The sequence below is a fragment of the Phocoena phocoena genome, chromosome 19, assembly GCF_963924675.1.
Source record: "Phocoena phocoena chromosome 19, mPhoPho1.1, whole genome shotgun sequence".
NCBI classification, from domain to species: domain Eukaryota; kingdom Metazoa; phylum Chordata; class Mammalia; order Artiodactyla; family Phocoenidae; genus Phocoena; species Phocoena phocoena.
The window spans coordinates 7,225,386-7,250,199 of record NC_089237.1 but is presented as its reverse complement, the minus strand read 5'-3'; the positions used below and the strand labels follow the sequence as shown (position 1 = coordinate 7,250,199).

Sequence of the window (24,814 nt, the reverse complement as noted above, 5' to 3'; positions counted from 1 at the left end):
CATCCCCCGCTCCCGAAAAAGCCCCAGGTCCGCGAGCCACTCCAGGGGGCCTTCCTAGTGAGCCCTGGCCCTGAGGTGCCTGCGCCCCGGGGCTGCCCGCATCCTGGGCCCCTACCTGGCCAGGAAGGCCTGGAAAGGCACGCGAACGGGGAAGTTGGCGCTGCGGGTACACACGGCCTCCAGGATGCCCGCCTGGCGCAGTTGCTCTGCCACGTGACCCACATCAAAGAGGCCCGGAAGCTGTGGCCACGGGGCAGAGCCAAGGAGAGCTGAACTGAGGGGCTCAGAGCTGTGGGGAAGGTGGGGCAGGGCCGAGGAGGGCTGAGGGGGCAGGCAGGGGTGGGAGGGCTCTGGCGCCAGGTGTTGGGAGAGCTCACCTTTCCCGGGTTGGGGTTGAGGCACTGGATGAAATGGACATGGCTCCTGGTGGGTGGAAGGGGCGGTCACTTGAGCACAGACTGGCCCCTCCATTCAAACTCCCTGGGGTTGAGTGTGGGGGGCCCTATTCTCACCTGCCCAGCCGGGCTAGGAGGTCCCCCAGGGAATGCTGGAAGCGAGAGGTCAGCGTGGGTTTGCCTGGTCCGTCCCCAGACTCGGGCTCTGCTTCCTGGAACAGGCTACCCACCAGCTGTGGGGTGAGAGGGGGCCAAGCCAGCTCACCTGGGCCTGTCCAGCCTGCCCCTCACCCCGACCCCCAGGGAGCCAGGATGGGCCGGCCAAAGGTTCAGGTTGCCAGGGGCTTGAAGACCAGCTCCTTGGGCAAGGCTGTCAGGGTGGAGAGGGCAGAATGGGGGGACAGGGCGGCCGGCAGGGGCACCTGGAGCTGGCTCTGGGCAAGCATTTCCACCACAGCAGGGTCAAGATGATCCTGGTTTCTGTTTAAAAACTTGTGAACCTGCAAGAGATAATGTGGGGGTGGGGGGAGGGGAAGCCAAGGAGAGAAGGCTGGGTGTGGAAGTCAGTCCCTTTGCAAAATAATCCAGCCTCTCCCCTCTGAGTTATAAGGCCACCTTTGACACAACACTGTAAATCAACTACACTTCATTAAAAAAAAATGTTTTATAAAGGCCCCCTTTGAAGTTGGACTCATCTCACACCACGTACCAAAATTAACTCAAAATGAATGGATCAAAGACCCAGATGTAAGACCTGAAACTATAAAACTCTTAGAAGAAAACAAAGGGAGAAAGCTTCATGACATTGGACTTGGCAATGATTTCCTGAATATGACACTAAAAGCACAGGCAACAAAGGAAAAATAGATAAACTGGATTTCATTAAAATGAAAAACTTTTGTGTATCAAAATACAGTACTAAGAGGGTGAAAAGACAGCCTACAAAATGGGAGAAAATATCACATATAGTGGGTTAATATGCAGATTATGTAAAGAACTCCCACAACTTAACAACAACAAAAAAATAAAACAACTCAATTCAGGACTTCCCTGGTGGCACAGTGGTTAAGGATCCGCCTGCCAATGCAGGGGGCACTGGTTCGATCCCTGATCCAGGAAGACCCCACATGCCGCGTAGCAACTAAGCCCATGCACCACAACTACTGAGCCCACATGCCACAACTACTGAAGCCCACACACCTAGAGCCCGTGCTCCGCAACAAGAGAAGCCACCACAATGAGAAGGCCGTGCACCGCCATGAAGAGTAGCCCCCTGCTCGCTGCAACTAGAGAAAGCCTGCGTGTGGCAACGAAGACCCAAGGCAGCCGAAAATAAATAAATAAACCCCAAACCAACTCAATTCAAAAATGGGCAAAGGACTTGAATAGATATTTCTCCAAAGAAGATACACAAATGGCCAAGAAGCACATGAAAAGATGCTTGACATCGTTAGTCATTAGAGAAATGCAAATCAAAACCACAATGAAAAAAAAACCCAGGGCTTCCCTGGTGGCGCAGTGGTTGAGAGTCCGCCTGCCGATGCAGGGGACACCGGTTCGTGCCCCGGTCCGGGAGGATCCCACATGCCGCGGAGCGGCTGGGCCCGTGAGCCATGGCCGCTGAGCCTGCGCGTCCGGAGCCTGTGCTCCGCAACGGGAGAGGCCACAACAGTGAGAGGCCCGCATATCGCAAAAAAAAAAAAAAAAAAAACCCAATGAGATACCACTTCACACCCACTAGGATGACTATAATTTTCAAAAATGGAAAATAACAAGTATTTGCAAGGATGTAGAAAAACTGGAACCCCCAATACATTGCTGGTGGGACTATAAAATGGTGCAATCACTGAGGAATAGTTTGGTGGCTCGTCAAAAAGGTAAACATAGCATTACCATATGACCCAGCAAACCTACTCTTAGGCAGATACCCAAAAGAATTGAAAGCGGCGACTCAAACAGTTACTTGTACACCCATGTTCACAGCAGCATTATTCACAATAGCCAAAAAGGTGGAAACAATTCATGTCCATCAGCAGATGAATGGATAAACAAAATGTGGTCTATACATACAACGGAATATTATTCAGCCATAAAAAGGAAGGAAATTCTGACACAGGCTACAACATGGATGAACCTTGGAAGCATTATGCTTAATGCAATGAGTCAGACACATAAGGATTTTGTGTGTGTGTGTGTTATGATTCCACTTACATAAGAATAGGCAAATTTATAGATACAGAAAGTAGATTAGATATTGCCAGAGTCTGAGGAAGGGGGAATTGCAGCTTAAGGTTTAATGGGTAAGTTGTTTCTGTTTGGGATAATGAAAACGTACTGGAAATGGATAGCAGTGATGGTTACACGACATTTTGAATGTAAAGACACTGAAATGTACACTTAAAAATGGTTAGAATGGGAAATTTTATGTTGTGTATACTTTACCACATTTTTTTAAAGGCCGCCTTTGTCACATACCCAGTTCTTTGTTACACTTTTGGGTCTGTTTATTGGGTTTTCACTTCTGTCTCATTGATGGGTCTGCTCCTTATCAATACCATACTCTTTTAATTGCTAGAGCTTTAAAATATGTTTTAATACCTGATAGAGCAAATTCCTCCATAATCATTTGCTTTTTATATCTTATTAGCTATTCTTATGCATTTATTTTCCATATAATACTTCAGAATAATTTTGTTAAAATCCACCTCTCCTTCTCTCATAAAAGCCCCATTGGAGTATTGTCTGGAATTACATGACTTTTCTAGATTAACTGGGAAAGAGTGAACATTATAGGGCTCCCCAACAGGAATGTGGCTTTTCCCTCCATTTTTAAGTCTTCTTTTGTGACCTTCAATACAATTTTATAGTTTTCTTTAGTCAATCTCCTTCTGTTTCTTCCTTTTTTTCTTTTAGATGTGATTTTTTTTGAGGTATAATTGACATATACTCCTTGTGTTTCACGTGTGGATAACTCCTGTGTAGTTTGTATGTTTTCTTCTACAACCAGAGCATGTCACCTCCTCCAGGAAGCCTTACCTGACTTGCCCCACCTCAAACCAGTCACCTGGTCCTAGCCTTTAAACCAGGCCCCCTCCCCTCAGCAGCTCTCCTCCTGGGTAGGTGTGCAGTAGTCATGAAACTCATAAAGGGGAGAGGAGAATCCCTTCAGTGAGCATCTAGTATCTGCCAGGCACCTGACCCGCCATTTCCATGTAATTGCATTAATCCTCAGGACAATGCTATAGGCTGGACTCCCATTCCCCTTTTACAGATGAGGAAATGGAGGCTCAGAAGGAGAAGTAGACTGCCTGAGGTTATCAGAGCCAGGTCCCATGCATACACTCTGCCCCTCTTGGACTGGAGGGTCCCAAGGCCTTGACCCTCCCCACCCCATAATGCCCACCCAGAACTCAGTAAGTCATGCACTAGGTGAGGCCAAGGGGCCAGGTGGGGACAGATGGCCAAGCCTTGGAAGGGGCCTCCCCACACCTACCCCTCTCACCCGTCAGGTGACTCCCCAGGGTCACATTGCCCTCACTGATTCACCCTGATACCTGGTAGGTGACGGTCCCAGCGTAATGCCGCACGGTGAAGATGGGAAGGGGCAGCTGGGGCTTGGTGTAATGCGGGTGGTCGCCGTGGTGGTAGTGGCACTTCTGCAGGAAGGTGTGGTCCGTGGCCTGAGGAGAGGAAGAGCTTCTCAGGCCTTTGCAGGTGCCATTCCCCTGCTGGGACTGTGCTTCCCTCCCGTGTCCCCGAAAACCACATGCACTGAACAGAAGGTGAGCTTTGGTTTTGGTCCCCAAACTTCTTTTTCAGGAAGAGTCACTCCACATCTGAGTCCTTATAAAGGGCACAGCTTCTATCCCAGGGACTATTTTGAACAATTGGTTCCCATTTGAGAAAAAACACAGTAGCCTTGTATACCTCAGTCAATAAGATTTGGCGGCTTAGGGGACCCTTGATGAAATCATTTAAAAGAAATGGGGCTAGGGGAACTTTAAGGCAGATTTAGCAATCACTCCTGGGAGTCTGGTCTCACAGTTACATGTGTTTCTGAACAAGTCTTTCAAAGATACTTTTAAAAAGCCATCCGGTAAGAGATTATTTTATAGTGCTGAGGAACTTATAACAACAGATACTTGGGGAAACCCTCACAAGCCCCTCATGGGGCCTGCACAGTCCCCACCACCCTGCCCCTCAGGCACAATTTTCCCCCTTCTGCAGGAGGACTCTTGGAGAAGTCGGGAATCTCACTCAGGATCACCCAGAGACAGGATGTGAAGCCAGTCTGGCCACTGCTTTCCCAAGCTGCGCTGAGGGCCTGTGGGCAGGGTCCCAGGACCTCAGCTCTTTATTGTTACCCTGGGAGTTCCTGCTGGCTCTGGCCTGGCCACCAGGGCCCCCACTCCTTGTCCCCGACACTGAGGGCTCACCTGGGACAGCCATGTCTGGGCATCCAGGATACTCAGGAGGCTGTGGGGCTGGTCTACCAGGAGATCCAGGCAGGACTCCTGTGGAGGCTGGGGGATGGGCACCCAGGGCAACAACTCCCTCCGACACTCCTCCTGGGAACAGCCAGCATTTAGTTTACAGAGACCACCCATGTTCATGGGGGGACCTCATCTGCGCCAGAGCAAGGATGGCCCTCCCACTTTACAGATGAGTAAACTGAGCCTCAGAAGGACTGAGGCGGCCCATAGCAAGGGGGCTTTGGGGCAGAGCTCTCAGTGTAGTGCCTTCTCTTTACCAGGGATGGCCTCTGTTCTGGGAAACAGCTGGGTGTCCCCCTGCCACCTCCATGCCCAGCTCCCCATACCTCCTCCTGGGCCAGAAGCATCTGGCTAGAGAAGAGCTGCAGGCGCTCGCTGGCGAGATTGTTGCACAGCTGCTCCAGGCCGTTGACCTGCAGTGCCTGGGGGGGCGCGTGGGCAGTGAGGTGGGCACCCACACGAGGTGGGGGCACAGGGCAGCTGGTCGGGGGTCTAGCACACAGGCCTGGTTCCCTTCATCCCCCTCCCACAGCTGCCCCCATTCTCCCCAGCACTAGGCGGGAGTGGTGCACTAGGGCTGATGCTTCCTCCTCCAGGGACAAGACCAAAGATCCTGACACAGCATGCAGGCCGCCTCAGCCCGGTCCCAGCCTCGATCATGCTTCCTCCCTCCAACAACCCACACCCCTGCCTTCTGCCTTAGCACCGCTGTGAGCCTTCGGGCCTCTGATCATAGCCATCCTGTGGTCTAGAAGACACCTCTTGCTACAGCCTAACTCGCTGGCTCTCAGAATGCCACATCCTCGTAAGCAGAGCTCCAGGCTGCCGCCTCCAAGAAGCCTTCCAGCATCCCTTCTGTTGGAATTACAGGCTCCTTCCTCTGTGCCCCTCAGCACTTTCCTAGTAAGCCCAGCAGAGCCCCCGCTTCGTGTAGCTTTGCACAGTTTTGACATGTTCTAAAATACACACAAGAGCACGCATGTGCGTACATGCGCACACACACACACACACACACACACACACACACGCACACACAGGCAACGGTCATCCCCTCCTCAGAGAGCGGATAGTCACCAAGGGCACACTGGAGAGGAGGAGAGAGCAGAGGACTGGGCACAGTGCCCATCCAAGGACTGAGGTGGGGGCCACCTCCCCTTGCTCTCGCCCCTCCTCCCTGCCTTGAGGAAACAGGATGTTCTGGAAAGGGGTGAAGAGCTTATGAAAAACTCAGTGTGATTTGGGGGATTCCCTCTCTTCCCTCTCCTCTGGGTACACAGCAGGCGAGGCTGACCCATCCGAGGGTCTTTCATTGTCTTAAGGGCTCCCGTGAGACTCAAGGCCAAGCAGGCAGAACTCTCCAGAGCCGACGTCAGGGCTGGACAGGGCAGATGGCTGTACCTATGGAGCACGCAGCTGTCTCGTGGACCATCTTATGGTCAGAAAGCCCAGCAGCGCACGAGTGCCCCCACAAAGGGAAGCTGCTGGGCTCCCCAGAAATAACCAGGATGAGGTGGGCACCCCGTCCTGGGCCCCGCCCCCAGGGGTGACCTCAAAGCCGTAGACATCGACGACAGTGACAGTGACCACGCTGCCTCCCTCCCCGGGGGGTGCCAGCCGCACATTGGTTCTCCTCAGAAGCCAGGTGAAGAGCCGCGAGTACAGGGCCTTGGCCAGGGCGTCCCTGTGGGCATGGGGAGTGAGCCTCGTGCAGCAGGGGCCAGGCCTGCTCACAGCTCTCTCCTGTCCCCAGGGCCACCTGGCATTGATGGCACTTTCCACGGGCTGGGATCTCGAGACCCGGCCATAGGGCGTCTCCTGAGGGCAGAGGATGTGCATGTGGTACGTCAGGCCCAAGGTCCACACTAGTGCTCCCCAAGCCTTCGGGTGGACTGGTCAGGCCCCCGCCTCCCCAGGACCCCCGAGCTCACCATGACCCTCCTGGTGACAGCCCCCTCCAGGCGCTCGGGCGGCACCCGCAGCAACCGGGCTGCTGTGTGGATCTCAGCCCAGCTGGACACGGCAGCCACCTCCTGTGACTCCCTCTGGACAGGCGGGAGGGGGCAGGGAGAGCTCTGCTTGTGGACTGGCTGCTTCCCATGGGGCAGGGGCAGGGCCTTGCTTTGCCTGGCAAGGTGCCCTGTTACCCAAAGGTAGATCTGGGCAGGTAGGAGCTGGCTCCGGAGTCTGAGGGCCTGAGCGTGAATCCTGACTTTACCTCTCCACTAACTGGCGGCCCTGACAAGTCTCTTTCCTTCTCCGAGTCTCCACTGTCTTATTGTTAAAGGCGAAACAACAATTTTTATGTTATGGTGTTCTCAGGAGCAATGAATTAGAAAATATATGCAGGGAATTCCTCAGCGGTCCAGCGGTTATAGGACTCGGCACATTCACCGCCGGGGGCCCGGGTTCAATCCCTGGTCAGGGAACTAAGATCCCGCAAGCTGCGCGGTGTGGCCAAAAGAAAAAAAAAAAAAGAAAAGAAAATATATGTAGAGTGATCTACACAGTGCCAGGTACATAATAGCTGCTCGATTAATGCCAAGCATCCTCCTTAGGGTGGCAGTTTAGTGGGACAGGATCGGTATAGATGCAGAAGACCCTGGTTTCAGTTTTCTCATCTGTACGATGGGAGTTCATCTGCTTCCTGGGGCAGTGGTGAGGCCCTGATGGTGGCCCGGGGCCTTACTGTCTCCTACACACAAGTGTTTGGCATTGTTATTTCTGCCCTCGTTATGATGCAAACAAGCCACCACCAATCCAGTGTCTCAGAGGGAGCTCACCTCTGAAGAGGAGAAGCAGATGTTGCCCAGCTGCAGGACAGAGGCCAGCACAGCCCAGACGGCAGTCAACTCCTCGGTGCACAAGCCCAGCACCTGCAGGGCCTTCACCAGTCCTGTGAAGTCCTGGGCATCCTCCTTGCCCCGGAGCCTGCAGGCCCGGCCCTGCAGAGCACAGCAGGGGTGAGGGGTGAGGAGTCTGGCCACCCACAGCTTCCCTCTCCTCAGACCCTCCCCTGGGCAGGCCCCGTTGTCCAGCACCGAGGGGGCCTTCCCCCACCTGGTTGAGGTAGTAGTAGGTCTCCGGCCCCTGTAGGGAGAGCCGTTCCCGTTCCATGGGGTCCAGCCCCGCCAGCAGCTCATAAAAAACATGGAAGCTCCGCTCAGCCTGGGCCTCAGGGGAGAAGGACTGGCTTAGGGGGAGCAACGGCCTGGTCCTGTGCCCCAGGGGAGCAAGGACAAGTCCTGGGGAAGGCAGGCTTGGGGGCTGAGGGACCACAGCCGCTCACAGCGGCCCCTCCCTCTTTCCCGCTCTGGGAGCAGCGGGCCAGGTCATACCTGAAACACCACCCTCGAGGTCTCAAGCAGATAATGTGACACAGAGGCTCCCAGGATGACCCCTCTGTGGACACAGGACACTGAGTGAGGGACCCACCGTGGGCTGGACCCAAGGGCAGCAGTCTCAGCTTCCCAGTAAGGGAAACTGATCATGGGTGACCCTGCCTACCTGGACCCCCGTCACTCACTGCTTCAGGCAGAGGCCTAAGACCTGGCCAAAGCGGCTGGCGTTGGCGTTGAGGACTGTCTTGGCGTGGCCAAAGCTGCTGCGCACGGACAGCACGTGGTCCAGCTGGATGGGGGAGGGGCATTCAAGTACCCCTGGGAGCAGCAGTGGTGCCCACCGATCAGGCATCCCGGCCGAGGACACTATGTCCCTGGCAGCTCTGTTGGTCCACGGAGGGGTCAGTCACCCCAGCCCTCCCTGCCCCCGCAGTAGGCAATGCCTCGGGCTGCCCCCGAGGGGAAGCCAGAGGCCTGAAGACCACCCTTCTGGCCCAAAGGAGTAGCATGGTCCCTCTTGGATCCCTGGGAAATGGCGAGCTGCCCCTCACCTGACATCCTCTGTCCCTTGTCTGCCCCTGCTCCAGGCTGCTTAGGAACTGCACAATCTTTCTGGAAGCTTCTGTCTTCCCAGAGCCGCTGTGCCCACTGCAGGAGGGAGAGGCTGGCAGGGTCTCCAGGAAGGGGCACATAGGACAATCCCATTGAGCCCGAAAGTGGGGATATGCCCACCTGGAAGTGATACCTGCCCTAGAGGAGACTCCCAGAAATGCAGAAACATAGACCTGGGGCATAGAGACCAAACAGAAAAAAGTCCCCAAGATGCCTCGTTCAAGGGGCACAGTCTTAGGAAGTCCAGAGCTGTTGCCCAGCAGTGGACCAGACAGGCAGTTTCAAATGCAGACCTCACATCCCCTTCCTCCTGGCCTTCAGTGTGGCCTGAAGGTTCAGCCAAGCAGGGCAGCCACCACTCACCCCAAGAGGATGCAGGTGCCCTGCCCAGTGCTCTGAGACAGGCTATAGGCTGCTGCCACGATGGCAAAGATGTGTCTGGGGGAGGAGGGTGGAAGCAGATGAGAAGGTTACCAGAGATGGGCATCTGGGGCCTCCTGGGCGTAGGCAGGTCGTGCCTGCCATGCCCTGGACCTCAGTCAGTGGGACATGCTGGGGGTGAGCAGAGGGCTGGTGGGGCAAATTCACGTACGGGGTGGTGTTAGGGGTCTTCCTAGGGTGGTAGCTGGCCAGGACCTCAGGTGAGAAGAGAGGCAGGGGCCGGCGGGGGTTCAGAGCGAGCAGGAGGGGCCCCCCAAAGGTCTGGGAGGAAAGTGGAAGCTCTCATCAGAACATGGAGGGAGCAGGTGATGCAAATAGAGTGGAGCTCTGATGCCCCCGGCCCCTCCCCGCTCTGCAGGACCCCAGAGAGGGTTCAGCACCCAGCCCAGGGAGGAGAGAGATGGAGGGGAAAGCTCTCCAGGGGTGCCCGGAGGGCCCTCTGATCCCTAAGGGAATCCCAGCCCACCATCCCCTCTTGGGTCTCCCGTACATAGATTCGGCCCAGGTAAAACCTCTCCTTGAGGCACAGCAGTACGGAGCTGTCGCACACCGGCCTGTAGGGAAGCAGGGTGGAGAAGCAGGGAGTTGGGGGCAGAAGATCCTGGGTTAGCGCTGCCACTGGCTGCAGAGACACTTCCACCAAGTCATGCACCCTCTCCGAGCTGGTCCATAATACAGGGGTCCGGCTGCTAAGCAAATTACCAGCGCCGTGGGCGCTACAAGCGGGACCAGGCTGCTGACCCAGTGGGAAGCTTTGTGCCAATTAGAGAAGGAAGGAGCACCTGATTCTCACCCCTCACCTGCCCCTTCCAACCAGACGACCTTGTGTGGCAAAATCCCACGTAAGGATACAATTCATAAAAGAACGGGGGTAGGATGGGATACGAGTAAGTGTGACCCAGGCATGGCAGGTTTGGGACCGCGCCCGCTCACCGCAGCCGGGCCAGGTCCTCGGTGTCTTCCAGGCCTTCCCCGAGGCTCCTGTCCTCGGCGCCGGGAAAGGGCGGCGCCTCCAGGCCCGGCCCGAGGCTCAGCTCCAGGTCCTTCTCCAGCGACTCCTCCGTCTCATCCTCCGGCTCCCATCGATCCCTCAGGAACCTGCAGGGGCTCGGGCTCCTCTCCTGCCGCAGGCCGGTCTCCAAGATGAGTCGGGGCAGCAGTGCTTCGGTGCCAAACCCAGGGTCCTCCCGGGGGTCCTCGCCCTGTGCCCAGTGCACCGGAGCCTCGGCTCCCAAGGTCTCCGGCTCCGCTTCGCTGCTGGAGCCTCTCTCGAGTCGGGGCTCGTCGGAGGGAGTCGGGCCGAGAGAGCCGTGGCGGCGCCCGGCCACCCCTTCTCCACTCGCCCTGCGCCCCTCACTATCCCCTGAAGCCCCCGCACAAGACGAAAAGTGCCCCTCCCCAGCGGGGGCGTCCGCGGACGCTTCCTCTGAGTTCTGGCTGCTCGAGGTCCTCCCTGCCCTGTGGATCCTGGGGAACATGACCGCAAACTTGGGATCTGGAGTCGGGTCCGCGTCCTCAGAAGGGTCGTCGGGGGCTGGCCTTTCCGCAACCTGCGCGGAACTCGAGCCGCCACCAGGGGGAGCCCTCGGTCGCCCGCCCAGCCCAGCTACGCCCGCCAGGCTCAGCACTAGACCGCGGCTCAGCCCCGGCCCGCGGCCCCGCCCCTCGCCCGCCGCCCGCGCCCCGCCCGCCCGCGGCCGGAGCTGCAGCCACCGCAGGAGGCCCAGGCCCCGTGCCACCCGCAGGAGCCGGTCCTTGAGGCCCGAGCGGCAGGGACCCGCGGCCTGGGGAGCAGGCCCTGGCGGGGGCCTCGCGCGAAGCCTGCCGAGCGCCACCAGGGCGACCAGCGGCGCTGGGTCCCTGGACCCTTCTCCTCCAGCCCCCGCTTCGCTCACGCCCTCCTCCTCTTGCACCTTCCCCACCCCCTCTCCGACCTGGGTACGCTGACCCCGGGCGGTCGAGGCCTCGGCTCTAACGGCCTCGGGGCCCCTCGGCTCAGCCTCAGGCTGCACCCCACTGTTTCTCGCGTCCCGGGCCCGCCTGGGATCTCGAGAAGCCCGCGAGCTCCGGGGAACGCACGCGCGGCTGCCCTCGAGGGGACTGGAGGCCGCGGCTTTACTGGCCGCGTCAGCCTCTTCGGCCTCAGTGGACCCGCTTGTCGTTCCTGGGGCTGCCCGTAGGCTCCGTCCAGGCCCGGCTCCCTCCAGACTCAAGTCTGTGTCAGTCTCGGAATCCTCGGTTTCTCCCTGGGGCCTCGACCCCGACGATCCTTCCGGGCTCCGGGGCCCGGCGGGGGGCTTGTCACCGCCTCTGCCGTCGCTGCCCAGGCCGTCGCTGCTCGGGCGTTCTCTCGGCGCCTCCAGCGCTGACTCCGGACCGGTTTGGGTGCTTCCCGAGCCCATGTCCGTTTGCTCCGAGTTGGGCCGCCGCTCTGGGGCCCCACCGCTCTGGCTGCCGCTCTCCAGGGCCTCGCGGGCTTCGCTGTCCGGGCAGGAGCTGGCCCCGTCTCCATCCGACGTGTCCCCATTGAGGCTGCGGGTCTCTTGGCGGCCCCGCCCTTTTCCTCCTCTCCTGCGGCGGTCGCGCCCGCGTGTCCTTCCTCCTCCGAGGAGACTCTTCTCCTCCAGGCGCCCCCCACGGCCGTCCCCAGGCTTGTGGTTCTCCTTAGGCCGGCATCCCCGACGCCAAGCGCTGCCTCGTCTCCCCGCAGCCTCCGGTGGCGGCCCAGCCTCTGGCCGTCTGCAGTCGCCGTTCTCCTCTACGGTGGGCTTCCTGCGGCCACCGGGGGTCTCCTGGCCCCCCGCGGTGCAGGGCTCCAAGAGTGGTCTTGCCCCGTGGGCTTTACCGCGGCCCTGTCGGCGCTCCCGGCTGGGCGCGCTGTCGGCGCCGGCCGACCCGGATTCCTGCTCCCTGGAGGTCGGCCTCCCGGGTCCCTCCGGCCGCTGGGGCGTTTTGCCCTTGCTCCTGACCATGGTTTGTTTCCCGGCGTCTCCCTCCTGTCCTCTTCCCTAGGAGCTGGCTGCCCGCAGGTGCCCTCGGCAGCACATCACAGGTTACGGCTACAGGCTCAATCTACCCGCCCCCGCATCTCCCGCTTTATGCGTGAGCATCAATAATGCAGGTGGCTGCGGGCCCTGACCTCCTCGGCCAACAATAGAGTGGAGGCCACCCAGGAAAGAGGAGCTGCAACTGCGGACAAAGGCCGTGGACAGGGCAACCGTGCCGCCTGGAGTTGCTGCCGGCCAGGTCAGCCTGGCACCACGCCAAATCGAGGGGGCGCATGCTCTGCTCCCGCCTCACCGCTTCTTCAGCAGGGCGTGAGGGGGTGCCAAAAGAACCGTCCTCCTCGTCCTGGGGTCTCTAGGGGAATCCACCCTCCTCCCCTGCATTGGCAGGCGGATTCTTAACCACTGCGCCACCAGGGAAGTCCAGGTTACCCATTTCTTGTATTGCCTTCAAGAGCTATCCACGCACAGAAAAGCAAGTATTCGTTTTCCCTTTGAGCACAGGTGGAAGCTTTTCTAGCTCATGGCTCTCCACTCTGCTTTTTCCAATCTAACAGATTAACTTGGAGATTTCATAATAGTACATAATGATCTTCTTTTTCTTTTCTTTTAACAACTGCATAATAATCCAGCAAATGAACGTGCCATAGTTTAACCAATTCTTTATTGATAGTGTGAAAATTAATCAAGGGAAACCTTACTAAAATGGAGTCCAGAGGCCAGAAGGGGGAGCTCTTACACGCTTACCCCTCCACCTCAATGCAGATCCCGAGGGAAAGAAATGTACTTTGTACTACAGCCAGCTGGAGGAAAAAAGATTTTCTCCTTGCCTGGCACAGCTCAGCCAATGAGAAACTGTCAAACTAAGACAATGAAAAGCCACTGTGCTTCAAATTCCCAATTTCCTCCAATGGTCTTTTTGTTTATAGCAGCCTTTCCCAACTTCCCCTTCTCCTCTATAAAAAAGTTTCCTCTCTGCTTTAGCAGGGTTGCGTGTTGCTGGCCATAGTCGCTATCCTGTGTTGTAATTCTTTGCTGCTCTTGAATAAACCTGTTTTCCTGGTAAAATAACTGACTTTTTAAAATTGCTTTAGGCTAACAGACTTTTATGTCTGAAACGGAGGATGCCTTCATCTCAGCTTTTGCTTCAGTTACAAACAACATTGACTCCACCTGTGTCCAAGCAGAATCAATTCCTAGAAGTAGAATTGCTGGGCCATAGGGTATGTGTATTTGTAATTTGGAGTGCTCCAAATTTTCCTCCATGGAGGCTGTATCAATTTACACTCCCACAAACAAGATAGGAGACCACCCATTTTAACATGGCACTGAGGCATGGTGTTACCTAACATTTTTGCCACTCTGAAACGTGACAAATCTCAGTGTCTTTTAAATTCATTTCTCTGTGAAAATAAGCAGCTTTCCTCCATCTTACAGCCTTTTTTTTTTTTTCCTGAGACCTGTCTTTTCTCATTCTTTACCCCTCTTCGTATCGATGCGGATCTGTTTCTTGACGGTTATACTGTAGTTAAACCCAGGCAGGATTCATGAGCCCTTTTTGGATGGCCCCAGGGCTCCGGGGCACCCAAGATGGAGTCAGATGAGATCTCCAGCCAGGGCCTGTGACTTGCTCCGCAGGGCTCCGTGCCCCTGCTGACCACTCACTCTGGCCTCTCCTCACCAGCAGCCCCGCCCAGAACCAGAGTGGGGGAGGTAACATTCCAGATTGTGGCCCTTTCCTTGGTATGCTCTCCAGTTGGCTTGTACCTGCCTTGTACCCACCTCTCTGCACATCTCCTGGAGCCAGCCTCAGACCTGGGTGGAGCAGCTGCAAGCACTCACGTTACCCAGGAGGGCCACTCACAGCCCAGAGGCCTGGTCTGAGCAAGGAGTTGAAAGTGACTTGGCCTTTGCCGAGGAAGCAGCCTTCTAGTGAAGGAAGCAGCTGTCCCAAAGGAACACAAGCTCATGGGTAACGTCAGTCACCGTGTAGCTCATAAAACTGGTGTCTTTGTGAAAGTCTGTAAGCTGTGCTTCCCCGCCACCAATACTGACCAAGGCAAAGGGCGATGAGACTCATAGGGCTTGTTTCACCTGCAGAAAGCAGGAAGTGGGGTGATGTACTCGCACCGTGGATCATTACACAGCACTGTCAGCAACACATGTGGGTTATTTCACAAACGTAATGGCGAGTGAAGAAGCCAGAAAGAGTTATAGAGTCACTGTATGATTCCATTTACATAAAGTACGAAAAGAGCAAACTGAGCTATTTATAGAGTGGTGCCTGGGGTGGGGGGTGGGAGGTTGGTAGTGACTAGAAGGGTCACAAGGGAGCCTGTTCAGTTGGTGGAGGTTTATCGGGTTGTACTCCTATGACTTGTGCTATTCTGTATGCGTTTTATAATTTAAAAGGTAACGCAGAGAAAGAGCTCACTGTTTTGCCCTGGACTAATAATAATGATGACGATGATGATGTGCTAGGTACCGTTCTAAGTACTACACTTAATTTTTTTTTTTTTCTTTTGGCCACGCCCTGCAGCCTGTGGGATCTTAGTTCCCCAGCCAGGGATTGAACCCAGGCCCTCAGCAGTGAAAGCACGGAGTCCTAACCACTGGACCGCCAGGGAATTCCCTGAATTCACTTAATTCTTGAAAACACTCTAGGAGGTTGGTGCTCTAAGGATTCCCATTTTATGGATGAGACCGAGGCACACAGCTGAGTGTCAGAACTGGAATGCCAGGAATTCCCTGGCGGGCCAGTGCTTAGGACTCTGTGCTTTCACTGCTGAGGGCCTGGGTTCAATCCCTGGTCGGGGAACTAAGATCCCACAAGCTGCACAGCGCGGCCAAAAATAAATATATTATTATATATATATAAAAAAGAAGTGGGATGCCCACTCAGGCAGTCTGGCTCCCAAGACCTGGCAAAAGAACATGTGTGAGGAGCTACCATCAGTTACACACAGAACTTCCATTTGTCCAGCCCATTACAATGTGTCCTGTGAGCTCTGGGGGCAGAGGGAGAGCTCCACACCTGTCTCTAATCTCCTACCTTCTCCCCTGCCCTCCTCTCCCTCTGGTTGATCCAGGACAGAGCTCGGATCTCACTCAGCTCCGTGGGCGTGGCCACTTCTGATCCTCTGAGTCTCAGTTCTCTTCCCAAGCTTCATTTCATTCAAACCCCCCAAAACCCTAGGAAGGAGATATGGTCTCATTTCACAGATGGGGAAACGGCTCTGAGAGGGTAAGTGGCTTAAAGACACACAGCCAGTAAGTGAGAAATTGGGGACCCAATTCAAGGGTCCCGCTATTCTTTTTCTTTAATTAATTAATTTATTTATTGGCTGCATTGGGTCTTCGTTGCTGCACGTGGGCTTTCTCTAGTGGCTAGCGGGGGCTACTTTCCGTTGCGGTGCGCGGGCTTCTCATTGTCGTGGCTTCTCTTGGTGCAGAGCATGGGCTGTAGGCACGCAGGCTTCAGTAGTTGTGGCATGTGGGCTCACTAGTTTTGCTTGCGGGCTCTAGAGCACAGGCTCACTAGTTGTGGTGCACGGGCTCAGTTGCTCCACGGCATGTGGGATCTTCCCGAACCAGGGCTCAAACCCATGTCTCCTGCATTGGCAGGTGGATTCTTAACCACTGCGCCACCAGGGAAGCCCGGGTCCCGCTATTCTGCTCCATGACACTTCTGCTGAGAATTGGCTTCAGAACCAGACAGGCTTGGTCCCTCCCCTGTCCCACTTCCTGGCTGTGTGATTTCCAACAATCTCCGGGGAACTCCCCTGGACAAACCTGATAGCAGGGCAGAGGGGCCCCAGCCCCAAGCCCAGTTCTCCCCTTTGCCTCCTCCTTCCCACTCATCCCTTCATCTGCTTTGCTCACAAGGACTGTGAGCTCCTCCTCCGGTCTGTGCAAGCCCTCTTCTGACTCCACTCCACACTCCTTCCCTCCCTCCTGATCCATTTCCTCCTCTCCTGGCCTCACCCACCTCACAGTAACTTTCACCTCCTTTGGTTGGGTGTTTACTTGGAGCCAGCTGCTGTGGGATGTTACAGATTCTCATTTAATCCTTTCAGTCCTCTGAGGTCGGCCCTATTATCACAGCCCATTTTGGAGATAAGTAAACAAAGGCGCAGGAGTGAGGTCATCTATCCAAGGTCACACAGCCGGTCACAGGCAAAGCCAGTGATGGAGGAGGGTTGGATCCGCCCGACTTTCAGATGTAGGTGAACACTGTCTTCCACCGCTGGATGCCGAAGGCCCTCAGATCTAAGTCTCCAGACTGGCTGCCTGTGGTACGTCTCCAGGGCCTTTGGTTTTTTTTTTTTTTTTTTTTTTGCGGTACGCGGGCCTCTCACTGTTCTGGCCTCTCCCGTTGCGGAGCACAGGCTCCAGACGCGCAGGCTCGGCGGCCATGGCTCACGGGCCCAGCCGCTCCGTGGCACGTGGGATCTTCCCAGACCGGGGCACAAACCCGCGTCCCCTGCATCGGCAGGCGGACTCTCAACCACTGCGCCACCAGGGAAGCCCCCTCCAGGGCCTTTGGAATTGGCAGTGACTCCTCCCACTCACTCACCGGTCTATCTGGCAGCCATCCTGGTCAACTCAACCTCTCAATACCTCCGTTTCACCACTCCCATCACCTCTCCCTGGACACCCCACTTCTCCCTCGGGGCCAGCCCAGCTTCCGTCAATCCCCTTTCTAGAGCACGCCTATCCATAAAAATGGTTGGTCTCACACTCCTAATATGAGAACTTTTCTTCTGAACTATTTGAACCACGAACGTAAGCTAACGCTTCAAAGCGTAGTGTACGTAAGGCAAATCTCGTCCTTAATGCGGGCGGGGTAAATCCATTTTCAAAGAGCCCTCCCGGATTTTCAGGTGCGTGTGTGCTTGTTGACTTCTTGTTCGAGCTGATTAGCTGGATCATTGCGGCAGCCACGAAGCCATGGAGGTGTTGGCTCTGCCATTTTCTTCTCATTTGTCGGCGTTTGCATTGTTACTGTGATCTTCAAGTCTTGGTTTCTTGGCAGGAAACTTCGTGTCGCTTGTCCATTAGTGTGAGGTAATTTAGGCCAACTGGATAAAAGACATGGAAGCCCCCCTAAACTGGCAGTCACAAAACCATACCTGTGTCCCTAGGTGGGGAGCCCAGCTCTCTGGGTGTGATGTTCCCACTCCTTCCTTGGCACCCACTTTTGGCGCAGGATCCTCTGACCCACAGACTGAGGGCCCCAGTGCCAACCCAAGTTAGAGAAGACATCCTATGCATCAAACTCTAAGATGTTCTCCCTGACCCTGACAGAGGGCCTCCCCCATCATTAGCCCATTGACCTCGAGGTCTCATAGGAACCTGGCAACAGATCACGAGGGAATACTGTTATCCCGTTTCCCAGGAGAAACTGATGCAGAGCAGGTAAGTAATTTGCCTGAGTGGAACTCGGCTGCCGTAGCTGCGGCTGAAGCGACAGTAGTCTTTAGAAGAATAAATCTCCTCATGGAACTTCCCTGCTTAAAGCCCTCCAGAAGGGACTTCCCTGGCGGTCCAGCACTTCCATTGCAGGGGGCGTGGGTTCGATCCCTGGTCTGGGAACTAAGATCCCACGTGCCACGCAGCGCGGCAGAAAAAAAACGTCCTTCAAAGGCTTCCGCTGTCTCAGGATGGAGTCCAGACTGTCTTGCAGAGGGAGCAGTTCTCCCCACCTCCCCCACGCCCGTGGCTTTGCCTTTATCTGCCCAGCATCCTTTCTCCACTTCTTCCCAGGACAGCATTTTCTTCCTTTGGGGAGCTGTCCCTCCCACTCCTCGCGGCTCTTGGGGCTCCATCTCAGTAAGCCCCCGCTATTCCTCTAAGGAGAAACAAGGGATGCTCGAGTGGTCCAAGTTCCAAAATGCAGCGACTCTTGAGCTGGACGTGCTGGGCCGGAGGGTGGGTGCAGAGGATGCTACCACGGTGTGTCCGTCCTGGGACCTGGGCCTCAGCTCCTCCTCTGCTCCCTGAGTAATCCGTGTCCTTCCAACAGGCCCTTTCCGCACTCAGGCCAGGGTGGGTTCCTGCGGCCCGTGGCGGTGCCCTCACCCTCACGAGGCTCCTGGACTGGCCCTGGCATTTTCAGCTCATTTCCTGCTAGCCACCCTCAGCTCTTCACTCGTTCTACGGCGAGAAGAACACTCCCTCTCATGCTGCTGTACCTCCCCGCCCCCAGTCCTCTGCACAGAACAGTCTGCCCAGCCAGCTCCCGGTCACCTCTCCCGTCACACTTAACGTCACCTCCCCCGGCACATTTCTCACAAGCCCCCGGATCTCCCTCGTCTTAACACTTCCTGCACTCGTAAGGACCCCGCGAGGGCAGGGATCACATTGTCTTGGCCACCTCTGAACCCCAAGCACCTGGCATATAGCTGGTGCTCAGTGAAGACAGGTGAATAAAGATGTAGCCCAAGTAGAATCAAACCCCGGGCTTATAAAGACCTTAACTGCCCCCCACGCCTCAGCAGCACCCCATAGTCCTTCCCCGAAGTCCAGAAGAAGCCATCGGGCCTGAGATACCGTGTGCATCTTCCCCTCCTAACAGCAAGGGAAGGCCAGCCAGGGGCAGCTAGGGGCCTCCCACTGCCCCCCACCCAGGGATGCAGTCAGACCCAATTCAGTTAACTTTTACCACTTATTCCCAAAGAGAGAAGGCATCTAGCGTTCGGACACAACCAGATACAGTTTGATCTGATTCCAAGAGCTTAAAAAACAGATTCTCCTGAGCACCAGCCTGGTCCAGGGGACGGACCCCAGGGGCAAAGGCAAGGGACCAGCTAACGATCATTTCTATTTACGTGGAAAATCTCTGCATAATTAAAAAAGTAAAGTCGTTGGGCCAGTCCAGTGAAGAGGTAATAAGGTGTTTATTAAAAACTTTTTCACCCGGAGGCAGTTAACATTTATAATTTAAAACCCAGCCCACTACAAAAAGCGGGGAGACGGGGATAAAAACTGTGCAACATTGACAAAAGGACCGAGAGGGTCAAGGCCCGAGGAGGGAGAGCCCCAGGGGCCTGGGGTCCCTCCTCTCCCAAGGCCAGGAGCAGCAGCAGGGTGGGCACTGGGGGTGCCCCCAGCCCCTGCACGGCCCAGTGTACGGGCCTCTCCAGGTAGGGCAGTGCCCCCAGGAAGAGCCGTCGGTAGTGTGTGTTCATCGTGCAGAAGGAGATAGAGCCACAGCAACTCAGGAGCATCCTGGGCGGGACGGGGGCCTCAGTCACCTGCCTGAGCCCAGACACGGAGGTTTTCGGGCAAGTGGGGGTGTGTGTCAGGACTGGGATAGGCCTAAGGGCCTTGGGGAGCGGGGACTCCTGTCCCTCCTATCCCTCCCTAGGAGCGTGCCCCACCCCACCGTGCAGCAGCACCCAGAGCCCCTACCTCCCCCATTGCTGAGGCCGTACCCCACGGCCACTCGCTGAGAACGCCAATCACCACAGCTCCTGCGTGGGCAAAGACAGGGCCGTCACCGTCCACGGGGGCTGCAGACAAGGACCCTCATTCCCAGAGCTCCCCTGGAACGTCTCCTGGCACCAGGGGCCCAGCCCTGCAAGCCTGAGAGTCACTCACCCTCGGTCTCCCTCCAGCGTGCTCTGGATCTCCTTCAGGACTCCTGCGGGGCAGGGGGGCAGGGGTGGGGAGCAGAGGCGTGGTGAGGCAAGCTGGGGCTGGGCCAGACACCCCCCTTTCTGCCCCTTCTACTGATGGGGTGAACGGGCCTGCCCTCCTTCAGGAAAACGGCCCTTGTTCCCACCCCGGCTCCCACCCCCCGCCCCGCACATCCCCCCTGCCAGCCAGCCCACCGGCACCTGCCCTGACTCACTCTCGTCGTTGAGCAGAGCGTGCTCCATCACGGGGCCCGACCTCCTCTCTGGAAGGCAGAGGCCAGGCCAGGTGAGCCTTGGGCCCTCCTCTGCCCCAGCTCCCTGCTTCTGCGGGTGGGGCTGCGGAAGCCTGAGCCCGGGACTGGAAGGGAAGCCCAGCCCGAACACCACCTGCTCACCTGGGATCCCCTTCCCTCCCCAGGCGTGCTCACAACGCCTCGGCCCCCACACGCCCCTGGCCCCCAAGAGGCCTGTCTTACCCTCTCCATCACTCTGGCTCCCTGAGTTCCTGTGGAGAAGAGACAGTAAGGATGGGGGGCCACTAGGCTCCCCGTTCTGGAAAGCCCTGGTCCCGTGAAGAATGAGGTCGACTGACGAACTTGCGTGGGAGGGTGGGGCATACAAAGGGGGGCAAGGAGGCAGAGCTGGGAGGGTGGGCTGAGTTCACGGGGGAAGGGGACTCTGACCAGCCCCCAGGGGGCACCCCAGGGAGGGTGGGGTGAGGAGGGGCTGGAGCAAAGGCCACCTGGCCTCCTACCCACCTGGCTTTGCCCGAGGCCTTTTCAGGGCCCGATCTGTCGCGGAGACGGCTGTGGTTCCTCGTTTCTGCTGAATCCACCAGGCACCGGGGCTCAACCAGCCACTTGGTGGAGAGAGAGAAGCGCTCAAACTCGGAGGGTGAGATCAGGTAGAAACCTGGTGGGTGGAGAAGCCTGGCAGGTGAGGCCAGCCTGAGTCTCCCAGACCTTGTGGCTGCCAACAGAGCTGCCCCCCCAGGGGGGATTAGGGGCCAGAAGCTCCCGAAGTTCTCTGCCTGAGGAGCCTGGCCTTGACCGGAATACCCCCGACTGCCCTTCCCAGCAGCCCTCGCAGCAGAGCAGGAGCCCCAAACGCAGCCCTGCGGGCAGAGGTCCCGACGTGCCCACCGCCTGCACACCTTGGCCATATTTGGTGAAGACGCAGGAGGCGATGCCGCTGACGTCCTCCCGGCGGATGCAGCTGTACCGCACCTGGGGCTTGAGCAGGGGCAGCGAGACCACCTGGATGTCGCCCAGGTTGGTGAGGACAGCCAGGTGATGTTCCCCGTAGTCCTCGGTTCGACAGCTGCCGAAGCGGGCCGCACTGACCCGCCGCACCCGCGAGCCCTCCAGGGCGGTCAGCTTCAGCTTCAGCCTGGCACTGACCTTGGGCAGCGTGAACACCTAGGGCACAGGGCAGCCGGTCATACCTGCAGCCAGACCAGTTTGCAGAGCTTCATCCAGTCAAACGAGGACTTCCCGCTTCCCTGCCCGATGCTGCCGCTGGGCCTGGCCCTCAGATGTGTGGTCGCTGCACTCAGACTGCGAGGACGCCAGTCCCTGTCTGTGTTTTCTGTCCCTTGCCCAGACACAGGTCCTGCTTCAGTGTCCCCACCACTGACCCTGGGGCCCGGGGGCTCCATCAAGACCCCGCTTCCTTCCTGTGCCTCTGCAGCCCTCACACAGCAACTACAAACACTACGTTAAGTGAGTCCCAGCCATCGTCATTTGTGCTGGGGATTCCCGGGGGACCCCACCTCCTCCCATAAGGCACCTTGAACTGCTCCTCCGACACAACAAGCAGCTGGTGGCTTCCCTGCATGTCGGGGCTCTTTGACAGGTCGTGGGCCACTTCCAGGGGCTCGGGAAGGGGCACACTGTGTCCGTCCAGCACCAGGATCCCCACCACGGGCGCTCGGTGCATTAGCTGGATCTCCTTGGCTGCAGGGACGGAGGTAGGTGACGGGGCTGGTGGTTGGGCGGAGCTCGAGGCTGGAGACACCATCCCGCTCCCAGCCGAGGCAGACAAGTGCTCTCCCCCTGGCCAGCACTCACCCTGCTCCGCCCGCACCGGCTCATCCATTCTCCGCTCGGCGGGGGGCACGCGCAGGGCAAAGGCGTAGACGGTACCTCCATTGGTGCCAGCCCACAGCGAGGGGCAGTGGCGGGAGCCTGCCAGGAGGCAAAGGTTTACATCTAACCCCTGGCTCTGGGGGTCAGGGGGAGCCAGGAGACCTGGCTCACTACCTGTGTGACTCCAAGGTCAAGTCAGCAAACTTTCATAAACCTCAATTTCTTCCTCTGTAAAATGGAGCTGCTGTGGGCCCTGCCTACCTCCTGGGTGTAGACGAAAAAGGCTGGGAAGGCTCTCTGACAACCCAGAGCCCCATGCAGATAATCCCAAACCCGGGACAGCTCGGCCCTCGAGATGCAGCAGCAGACAGCCCTCAGCCCACCCATGCCCTGGCAGGAGAAGAGAAACAGCCAGAGAGCTTCTAGAGGGCCTACTGGGTACCAGCAGGCACGTGGCACGTCCCAACGCTCGCAGCCACTCTAGGAGGAAGCTATCCCTCCATTTTACAGGGGGAGAAGCGAGACCCAGAAAGGCTAAGTGACACGTCTAAGGTCACACTTCTAGAGAGTGGTGGAGCCTGGATACGAAGCCAGGGCGATCAGACTCGGAGACCCAGGCACGGGAGGGAAAGGGGCGGGTGAGGGCTCCAGTCTCCCCTTGCTCACAGGGGGAACCCCTCTTAGGGGTGCACCAGCCAGCAGCCTCTGACACGCCCTCACGCCAGAGGGCCCCCCACCTCAAGCTGGCCACTCACTGTCCCGCAGGTAGGTGTCAGCGAAGTAGAGGGTCCGGACAAAGCCCGTGAAGGAGTCCTCTGCCGAGCGGGCCTCGATCTTGCGCTGCACTGGCGCCAGCTCCATGTTCTGCAGGCCAGTCCTCTCTGCCCTGCTGCTCCCCTCCTGCACCTGCAGTCGCGTGGGCCAGGCCTGAGGGTGGGCTCTCTCGCCTTCCTTCCCGGGGGCATCAGATCGCTCAACAGCGAGCCTTCCGGGAAGACTGGCCACGGCCCCTGCCACCGCCTGCCTGGTAATACTGACTGAGGACGTGGCCCTGAGGCATTACACACTTTCACACTTAGGGAAGCCGAGGCACAGAGAAGCAGTGCGACGGATCCGAGGTCACAGGGTTGGTGGGGGTCGGGGGTGGCCCAGAGCCCGTGTCTGTGGCCAAAGCAGGCGGGGCAGGGAGGGGTGGTGGGGACCTGCCGCTGGCTGCTCCGGGCTCTGCCCGGGCTCGTGGCCGGCCCCGGCCTCACCTCTCCTGGAGGGCCAGCAGGCCGCCGCTTCCTGCTGGACACCCGGCTGCGACGTATCCGGCGGAAGGACTGGCGCAGGGACTTCTTTAGGGACTTCACACGGGACAGCGGGCCCTCCAAGGCTAGCTGGTCATTGGGGTGCAGCGTGCACCTGGGGGGACGATGGGCCATCAGCGTGGCCAGGGCCTGAGGGACCTTGCCAATCCAGGCACCAATCCCAGACCCGGCCACCCTGGGAGGTCTGCTCACTTGACAAAGACCTGCCGCCGCTGCTGGTGGTCAAAGAGGCCAAAGCCGTGGCTGGTGCCGAAGGCCACGAGCCGCCACTCGGAGTGCAGGGCCAAGGAGGTGACCACAGCCGGGGGCTGGCACTGCACCAATACAAAGGGCTGGAAGCCGGGCTCGAAGTGCACGGGCCCTGGGCGGGCACACAGGCGCTCGTGCCCCTTCCAGCGGTAGCCCTCCTGGTCCTGCAGCAAGTCGGCCTCCACCTGCTCCACTGCGTGCTCCGCCGCCTCGTCATTCAGCTCCAGCACCAGCACCTGGGCAGGGCGGCAGATGGGCTGAACCACCCCCCGGCACCAAGGGACGGACGGCAGGACCTCAGGGACCCTAATGGCAGGGGCAGCAAAGGACCCAAGATCCACGCCAAGGCCAAGGGTCAGAAGTGCCCAACCTCTGGCTCTTAATCCTGATTTCTGGAGGAGAAAGGCCTCCCTCTAATGGGATCAGGGAACTTCTATTCACTGGGAGAAGTCAGAGCCACAGGGGCAGGTGATGCACCAGGGGGGCGCTCAGGAAGCTGGTTCCTGGCCCTGCTGCCCCCCAAGACTGAGAAGGAAGCTCGTGGGCCTGGATGCTGCCCAAAGTCATCTGATCGGCCCTCCCCACGGCTCCGCACGCCCAGCCTGGCCTGCTACCTGCCCTGCTGTGCCGGCCACAGCCAGGTAGCCACTGTATCTGCAGAGGAAAATCTTCTGGATGCCCAGCCGAGGATCGTCGCTGTAGGGGTCGAAAGAGCCCACCTGACAAGGGAGAAGAGCTCCGTGAGGGGCCATAAGCGCTGGACCTGGCCCATCCCCGCCCTCCCTGGTTCCCAGGCTCCGGGCCTCACCTTGCGGAGGGGGGGCCACTCGTCCTCACCCTGGGCACTGAGGCTCTCGTTGGGGTCTGTGTCGGTGAGGAACACCCGTACCGTGCTGAGTTTGTAGAGCAGCCGCAAGCAGACGCCCGAGGCATCCCAGAACCGCACTGTACCGTCCTCGTGCCTGTGGGCAGAGCCCGCCTGCCGCCCGTGAGAAGGATGCCGGGCCAGAGGTGCCCGGGACTGGCACGCACACCCCCCGAGCTCTGCTCCCACCCCACACATCCCACTAGGCAGGAGAGTACGATCAACGTCACCTACCCCGTGAGCAGCAGGTCCCTCTGGGGCGGGGCCGGGGCCAGGCTGGTGCCACCGTCAATGGGCCACTCCTGGAGGAGATGACGGAGAAGTTCATGGGCGAGCCTGGCTCTGGGCTGGGGCAGGGCTGGGGCCGGGGCCAGAC

The 24,814-nt window shown here is 58.0% G+C and overlaps 2 protein-coding genes across 2 annotated transcripts in view; both read right to left on the bottom strand.

Moving 5' to 3' along the window:
- The window catches only part of MYO15B (myosin XVB), a 31,922-nt gene extending 19,671 nt beyond the window's left edge, over window positions 1-12,251 (bottom strand). Inside the window, 19 exon segments of the mRNA XM_065897060.1 lie at window positions 116-240; window positions 378-423; window positions 513-628; window positions 818-895; window positions 3,950-4,075; window positions 4,832-4,963; window positions 5,215-5,310; window positions 6,437-6,569; window positions 6,645-6,703; window positions 6,817-6,930; window positions 7,669-7,830; window positions 7,946-8,059; window positions 8,224-8,287; window positions 8,412-8,515; window positions 8,778-8,900; window positions 9,198-9,276; window positions 9,431-9,540; window positions 9,770-9,833; window positions 10,213-12,251. Of these exon segments, the coding sequence (XP_065753132.1) occupies window positions 116-240; window positions 378-423; window positions 513-628; window positions 818-895; window positions 3,950-4,075; window positions 4,832-4,963; window positions 5,215-5,310; window positions 6,437-6,569; window positions 6,645-6,703; window positions 6,817-6,930; window positions 7,669-7,830; window positions 7,946-8,059; window positions 8,224-8,287; window positions 8,412-8,515; window positions 8,778-8,900; window positions 9,198-9,276; window positions 9,431-9,540; window positions 9,770-9,833; window positions 10,213-12,251 (3,884 nt within the window).
- A 137-nt stretch (window positions 12,252-12,388) lies between these two features.
- Window positions 12,389-24,814, bottom strand: part of LLGL2 (LLGL scribble cell polarity complex component 2) — a 29,341-nt gene continuing 16,915 nt past the window's right edge. Inside the window, exons 11-25 of the mRNA XM_065897059.1 lie at window positions 24,673-24,740; window positions 24,382-24,535; window positions 24,188-24,292; window positions 23,517-23,809; window positions 23,268-23,418; window positions 22,767-22,917; window positions 21,994-22,110; window positions 21,713-21,879; window positions 21,078-21,342; window positions 20,683-20,836; window positions 20,401-20,429; window positions 20,140-20,187; window positions 19,887-19,929; window positions 19,698-19,759; window positions 12,389-12,468 (exon numbers count right to left, since the gene is read on the bottom strand). Of these exons, the coding sequence (XP_065753131.1) occupies window positions 12,389-12,468; window positions 19,698-19,759; window positions 19,887-19,929; window positions 20,140-20,187; window positions 20,401-20,429; window positions 20,683-20,836; window positions 21,078-21,342; window positions 21,713-21,879; window positions 21,994-22,110; window positions 22,767-22,917; window positions 23,268-23,418; window positions 23,517-23,809; window positions 24,188-24,292; window positions 24,382-24,535; window positions 24,673-24,740 (1,887 nt within the window). The remainder of the gene's footprint in view (window positions 12,469-19,697; window positions 19,760-19,886; window positions 19,930-20,139; window positions 20,188-20,400; window positions 20,430-20,682; window positions 20,837-21,077; window positions 21,343-21,712; window positions 21,880-21,993; window positions 22,111-22,766; window positions 22,918-23,267; window positions 23,419-23,516; window positions 23,810-24,187; window positions 24,293-24,381; window positions 24,536-24,672; window positions 24,741-24,814) is intronic.